At 40.2% G+C, this 7486-nt stretch overlaps 1 protein-coding gene across 1 annotated transcript; it reads left to right on the forward strand.

Moving 5' to 3' along the window:
* The first annotated feature begins 28 nt into the window (after positions 1–28).
* Positions 29–7486, forward strand: LOC131794867 (PC3-like endoprotease variant B). Its single transcript, XM_059112435.2, has 5 exons — positions 29–1125; positions 4295–4704; positions 4886–5062; positions 5152–5394; positions 6090–7486. Exons 1-5 carry the CDS (start codon positions 204–206, stop codon positions 6456–6458), a joined length of 2121 nt encoding a protein of 706 aa, XP_058968418.2. The 5' UTR covers positions 29–203; the 3' UTR covers positions 6459–7486.

The raw sequence follows: 7486 nt of genomic DNA on the forward strand, positions 1-7486 counted from the left end.
ATGTTACCCTTTTTACGTGCATCATACTTGATTGGACGGCGGTTGATTTAGCCTTGCAAATGAGCATTGAATCATTTTAAACATTTTGAATAGTTATTAACACTCCACTGCCTTTCGCGATAAGTCAACTATCGGATCAAAAGCCTTCAGCCCTTCGAAGAAGGTTGACAATCGTTTCGGAGTGGAAGAAACACGACTGTACCATGGTGCATGTGGTACTGTTTGTGTTTTTAGTGAGTCTGAGCATAGGATATTGTGAGAGTGATAGAGATGGCGAAATATACACAAATACTTGGGCAGTTGAACTAGATTCACACGATGAAGAATTAGCGCATAGCATAGCGGAAAGTCTTGGATTTAAGAACGCAGGACCGATAGCGAACTTACCTGGATATTTCTCGTTTGTACACGAAAGATCGGAGAGCCGCCAGAGACGAAGTAGTGAGCATCATACACAACCGCTATTAAATCACCCGCGCGTGAAGTGGGCTGAACAACAAACTCTACTATTTAGACACAAACGCGGTTTCAACACCTGGGATGAAGCGGTAATGCTTGTGCAACGCGCCGAGAGAAATCGCAGATATTTCAACGACCCGCAGTGGAAAAATCAATGGTATATGGGTCCGTTAGACGCTGCTGACACCAGAGGAAACCTAGGTGTTTTGTCTGCTTGGAGAATGGGGTACACAGGTAAAGGAATTGTGGTGAGTATTGTTGACGACGGGTTGGATCATACTCACCCCGACTTGAGTAAAAATTACGACGAGGCTGCGAGCTTAGACGTAAACAATAAAACTAGTGTTGGAGTCGATCATGATCCAACGCCAGATGATAGCAATCTTTCCAACGATCACGGAACAAAGTGCGCCGGGGAAGTCGCCGCCGAAGCGGATAATAATATTTGTGGTGTAGGAGTTGCATTCAACGCAAAAATTGGTGGTATACGAATGCTAGACGGAACCATTACGGACCAAATTGAGGCAGAAGCTTTGGGATACAACTGCGATTACATCGACATTTTTAGTGCATCTTGGGGGCCGAAAGATGACGGAAAAACATTTGGCAAACCCGAGAAACTTGGAAGCGGTGCTATGGAGAAGTGCATTCGAGAAGGAAGAGATGGTCAGTATACATTTACTTAATTTTCAAGTCGATGTAAAGATCAACAGTTATGAAACTGTTCGTTTATCTTTTCTGCGAGTGTTATAATTCTTTGCTGTGTTTTGTTAAAGCCAGGAAACAGGTGGCGTTTAATTAGATACGCGGGTTAGCTCACGAGTTGAATTTAAGTGAGACCGGTTGAATAATTATTTCAGGAGCTTTGATGACAAATACTAATATGTGCATGGGTAAGTATTGTACAAAACGGTGACCTTGAGTTGTCACGACAATAGCGACATTAAGAAACAATGCATTTTACTTGCTAATCTAAATTTCCGTATAAACTGTTTTTATCTTGCGCTTTGTTCACGCAAAAATTCCAAGGAAACTGAAAGGCTTAAAATTTCGAGAGCTGTAACGAGTTGGCAGCTAATAACAAACGAATTAGAGAAACTGCTGAATAAAAATTCATGTAAATAAGGGAGTCACCTTATTTTAATTTGGCAAAGATTTTAAGAAGATTAATGCGTAATATTTCAGACAAAGCCCTTATAAAATGACGGATAAGGAACTGCTTTATTTGAACAAGTTTTTTATTGGAGATGAACTTTGTTCGTTTGTCTCACGATAGAGAGACAACGCCAGATGAAGACTAGCAGTACTGCAGTCGAAACGTCAACATCAAAAGAGACTCTATCGTGAGACAAACGAACAAAGATGACCTCAGTATCTTACACCACAATGAGCAAAAAACATATTTTATTGCAAGTTTTTTATTAGTTCAAAACCGACAAAGAACAGCTGGTGTAATTGGAGTTTCAATTTCAAAAATCTAAGACACGAATGCTGTTGCTTAAATTTCCTTTCTGTGATCGACTTTCTGTATTTTTCTCTGACGTTTTTTTCGGCACGAAAAACAACCACGCTTTGTATTTTTCTACGAAAGGACGAGAGCTGTATTATTTCTTATCGTATTTTTGGAGTTTAATTAAGGTATTTGCAAATGAGGTTCGTGCACATGAAGTCCTTGTTGTTTTTTTCATTCACGGACTGACGAAGACTGTTTCTCTGTTTTTGCCAGGAGACAAAATAATCAAAGACGGCCAACCAGCGATGCAAAATGCTATCACCACAAAAATTTTTAAGGCTCCAGTTTGTTGATGCCTCAAGCGATTTCTCAATCAACCGTCTTGCAACGAAAGCATCTTTTATCATTTTCAAACCTTTTTGCAAAATGTACTAAGAGAAAGTGGTTTTGGAACTAAAGGAAAATTTAGCTTTCTGCTGGGCAGAAAGTTTCCTCGCCGTGACGAAAATATTAATTTTCCAGGTTTTTTTTTCACTTAATGACTAAGCATTCTTTCCAAAGATGTTTTACACTCAGAACAACGCTAAAATTGACACCTTTTCCCAAATAACTTGAATTTCGCCAGCCGTAATTGTACTCGACGCACAAATTGCTGTTCAAGGTAGCAGAAAAAAAGAGAAAATTACCCAGGCTACTGTGGAACGGAAAATATTAACTGAAACCTAGAAAATGCTCCTATTCAACCTTTGATCTTTCCTTTTTTTTCTCACTCAGATTTAATTTCAGCTGGTGGATTTTCTAGTCTCAAATGCATTTGTCCCACAGTGTAAAATGAACGTCGTCAGTTTATCATGCCAAATATAATTTCTATGTTTTTATCGATCACAAAAAGTCGATTTTTAAGAAAAAAACGCTCTTCTCAGTACAAAATAGATTCGACAATTTCTTTGGTCTTCCCGTCGGATTTCAGAACCCGCAAACGTTCTGGCAATTGTGTCGCGAACTGCGTGCGCAAACTTGGACAGACATGGCATGGAATTAAATGTTGTTAAGTACAGAACAGTTTTCTCTTTGCTTGAGCTTCCGAACTAGTTTGACGCGGGATAGGCTTGACGTTTGAGTTCATTTTAAGGACAAAATCAACCAAAAAAGACACTGATTTTTTGATATCCTGCTTGACTGTAAATTGAAGACAAACAAAACTTTAAATGCTATTGCCTTACATTTGTATGAATTTGTTCTAAGCATGAAAATTACCACAAAAGTGATGTTTGAAATTACCAGTAGCATGGTGGAAGAACCAACAGAGTTTTCATAAAATAACTAAGCCGGATACTACGAACACCCTGATGGGTAAAAAACTTCTCGTTGGTTCACGGTTGCACCTTCGTAGCACTTTCGTAGCTGACTGTTTTCCTCGATGCTTCCCCCTCGGAAACCTGTTCTCATTTCGGAACAGATAATGTCCACGGACAAATACCCGTGCCAAGTGAAGGTTATTGTTTATAAAGCAAAATGGTTGCGGTTAGTCATCTTGGCAAATAACTTGCTATGATGTCTCACGTTAAACTTTGCAGCCCGGATAGTTTCTGGAACGAGGAAATTTGATCATGTTACACCTATTCTTAAGCAGTTACAGTGGCTGCCAATTATGAAACAACTTGCTTAAATGGACTTGCACCTCCATATCTTTGTCAGAAGTTTAAAACCAGATAGGAAATGCATAACTGCAACACTAGGAAAAAGGACCGCCTACATTTACCACTCTGTAGGACGGCTGCAGGTCAGCGCGCTTTTACTTTCAGAGGCCAAAAGCTGTGGAATAGTCTCCCACACGAGTTTCAGTCTATCACTAATTTAGATGTATTTAAAATAAAAATAAAACAGCATTTTTAGGGGTATTTTTGGAAAACTAAGTTTTAGATATTTGACATTGTAAATTAAGCTGAAAAGCCTCTTTGAGGAGATTAATAAAGTTATTATTATGCAATCCCTTCTGAAGAGAATCGAGACGTTTCGAATGCACTACATACTGTGAGTCTTCTTCACTCTTCAGGCGATAAGGTCTGCTAGATATGCGTCACCTCAGGAACTGTTATGCTAAGCTGTAATTGGATGATGCAGGCGAACAGGCGATCAGGTCGACTAGATACGGTGGAAACTGAGGCAATGTGTAAATAAAGTGTCTTGTCCAAGGAAAAGAGATGATGAGCCGGACTAGATCTCCGATCGGGACCTTTTCATCCGGGGACCTGTTCATTGATCTCTAAGCCACCGTTGTCTTTGAATATGCAAAAACCAAGAGATTATGAACAGTTTATAATCTCATAGCAGAAAAGGAAAAAAAAAACCACTTATAGAAATGTGTTCTTTTTCTTCAAGGGAAAGGAGTTTTGTATATCTGGGCCACTGGCAATGGTGGAGCCAGTTACGATGATTGTAGCTGCGACGGTTATACGTCAAGTATCTACACGCTGTCTATCGCCTCTGTGAGCGCCAGTGGATGCAAAACGTTTTACGACGAGAGCTGCCCCTCTACCATGGGCGTGGTCTTCACTGGGGATGTTGGCTTGCAGTGCAGTAAGCGAGAGTCCTACAGCCATCTTGTAACTACTTCTCTGTTTCACAAGTGTGTGACATCGTTTTCTGGGACATCCTGTGCGGCTCCCTTAGCAGCTGGAATCTTTGCGCTGGTTTTGGAGGCAAATCCTGACCTCACTTGGCGAGATATGCAACACTTGGTTGTTCAAACTGCGCGGAAAAATGAGCCTGACAGCCCTTCATGGAGCACGGTAAATCATCTTTCAGTTATCCTAAGGCAGCGTCTCAGTAAGGAAGACTCGAACAACACTGAATTGTAACAGTTTTCCCGTTTCCTTCCAGCGCAGATGAATAGATCCGTTCTTGTTATTTAATAGTCTCAGCAGTTAAACCTCAGAACCTGCTCACTTCCTGTCTTTTGTTGTCTTGCAGAATGGTGCTGGGCATAAATACAGTCGTTCCTATGGGTTTGGTGTATTAAATGCGGAAGATTTAATTAATGCAGGAAAGGAATGGGAACATGTCGGTACTCAGCTGAAATACACACTCCGCGGACTGTTGACACCTGACACAGCAACTTTACCATCCAAGGGAGAGGTGGAACTGAAGGTAAAAATGTTGTTTACTGAATTGATCGATCAATTCCAAGTCGCTTCTCATTTCCATGCCCTAACCTCATCATCTCTGATCACAAGTAGCTCATCAATGACAACGAAGACATCGAAAAACTAGAACACGTTCAGTTCAACGTATCAATAGACCACCGTCGCCGGGGGGACCTGGTGATCGATCTCATCTCGCCCAGCGGCACCACTTCGCGACTGCTGGCCAAGAGGCCAGGAGACGACGGAACACGATTAGCATACTGGCCTTTCATGACTGTGGAATTCTGGGACGAGAACCCTCGAGGCGAGTGGACCGTGAAAATCCGAGATGAGAAGGTAATAAAATGGTATATTTTTGGATGAAAACATGTGTGACTAAGCCACAATATTGGTTTTAGATCTACATCTGATTGGTTGAAAGGGCGGCGCGATTTTGCTAAGAGGAGGAAAACTTAGTAAGTAAGTAACTTTATTTCGACTCAGGTTGATGAGGCGGATTAAGGCCCCAAGCAGCACATGCTAATATACCGTGAAAAGTATAAGAAAATAACCAAAAAAACAATAATTCAGGATATCGAAAATAATCAGTTAATAACTAATTTTCTAACTACTTTTATTAAATGAACAATTCTAACTCTTAAAATTATAACAGAGGGAGAAATCTCAGAAGACCGTGCATTATAAATGTAGCTCTCTTGCAGCATTCTTAAATACCTTAAGAATTATCGTTGAGCGTGATTCATCTGGTAAGGAATTCCACACTTTGGAACCAATAAAAGGTGTAGATTTTAAGCCAAAGTTTGAAGTTTTCTTACGTGGGATTACGAGCTTGTTAGTGCCTCATAAGTTTTTCAGATTATTACGTACGACGAACAAGTCGCTTATATATTTCGGTAAAAAGACAATTCCAAAAAAATTAACTCTAACTTTGAATAACCTTTGACATTTAGTTTCAAATACATAAAAAATCTCTGCGTCGTATTTATACAAAGAATTACGTTACAAATTGTTATCTTTTGTTTTATTTTCAGTCTGAAGACGACTACTCTCCAAGACGCCACGACATATTTTTTGACGAAGGAGAATCCAGAGACGAACCGAGCATCGCAAATGATCTTTCCCATGGTCGCTTTAAGGAAGATTACATGAAGCTGTCAAAGCGATCGTATGAAAAACGTCACGAAAAGTTTCCTCAGCGGAGCGAAGACCAACCCAGTTTCCAGCGCGAGCTTACTCATGGACGGTTTAAGGAAGATTATATGAAGTCAGTAAAAGGACCAAGACAACCCATTAATGTAGCTTCTGACGAGTCGTCAATGTGTTCACATTCAAAGTCACTTCAAGGGAATATAGCTGGGTGCGTTAGAAATTGGTCTCTTGTTATGTATGGTACCGCCTGAATCTAATAATAGCGGGTCAAAGTAAAAATCTTCTAGGAGGGGATCGTCGTAGGGGATTCAGAGCCTGCAGAACCTGCAGAACGAGTTAAACTTTTTGTCGTTTTTCAGTCGAATTAAAAGAACTCAAGGAAGCGCGTGGAAAACGCAAAAGCGAGTCGCGCTCACAAGTGACTCGCCCGGCCTTCCGCTCGCTTCAGTACGTCCGAAAAACGCACAAAAAGAGGGAAAATTGATGCTTGTTCTGCAGACTAGAGGGGTTGCCCCTTCATCTCTAAAGATATGATTAACATTTATCTACTGTAGCTGTAACTCTTCAAACTCCTGTCCAGGCTCTCTTCTTCGTTCCTTAGAGAGGGGCCTGGGCCGGGAGTCTTATACATTTCGTGCAGATTTGTTAGTATATCAAGATAATACCTTCTAGCCGATAAGTTTAGCTGTTCCCATCACCTTTTACTGAATTAGCTATCGATAGTGTATGGATAAGTTGTATGTTAATCACTTTCAGGCGGTAAAGGACTTAAAACGGAACGATAATCTCGAGGAGAGTTCCATTTGGTGTAAGGATCCTTTGTAATTTATCTTCTCGTCTTCTTGGGATGTTAAAATCAACGACCTATAATGTTTTTCAATAGTTCATGGATTGAAGTGAGAGCTTCATCGATAATAATATTCTAAGGTTTTACGTAAAACGATACTTTCCCTGCGTCGTATTTAAATAATTGTCAAATTATTGGATATGTTTGAGATTTACAATCATTACAGTAAGGCTAAATTATCCTTGGGAAAAAAAAAACATTCGCGTATCGCATAGCCGGATGTAGGAGGCGTCCTGTTTTCCATTTGAGTTATTTTTTTTACATCGAAACTTAAGAAGGATTACTTTTATTTATGAATGCAAAGAAAAATTTAGCCTTCTCCAGGTATTAGAGTTTCAATTTGGAACGAATAATTTTCATAATCGAAAAACGAGCTTTTCACGAAGGGTAAGGGGCTGGGTAGTAAGGGGGGGTGGAGAGATTGATGTACCG

Source organism: Pocillopora verrucosa, chromosome 14, assembly GCF_036669915.1.
Source record: "Pocillopora verrucosa isolate sample1 chromosome 14, ASM3666991v2, whole genome shotgun sequence".
NCBI classification, from domain to species: Eukaryota; Metazoa; Cnidaria; class Anthozoa; order Scleractinia; family Pocilloporidae; genus Pocillopora; species Pocillopora verrucosa.

Excerpts from the sequence above, each read along its gene's own strand:
- LOC131794867 (XM_059112435.2), top strand. The coding sequence starts at position 204 with ATGGTGCATGTGGTACTGTTTGTGTTTTTAGTGAGTCTGAGCATAGGA. Across the intron at positions 1,126-4,294 it reads CATTCGAGAAGGAAGAGATG|GGAAAGGAGTTTTGTATATC; the intron begins GTCAGTATACAT and ends TTTTTCTTCAAG. Across the intron at positions 5,063-5,151 it reads AGGGAGAGGTGGAACTGAAG|CTCATCAATGACAACGAAGA; the intron begins GTAAAAATGTTG and ends GATCACAAGTAG.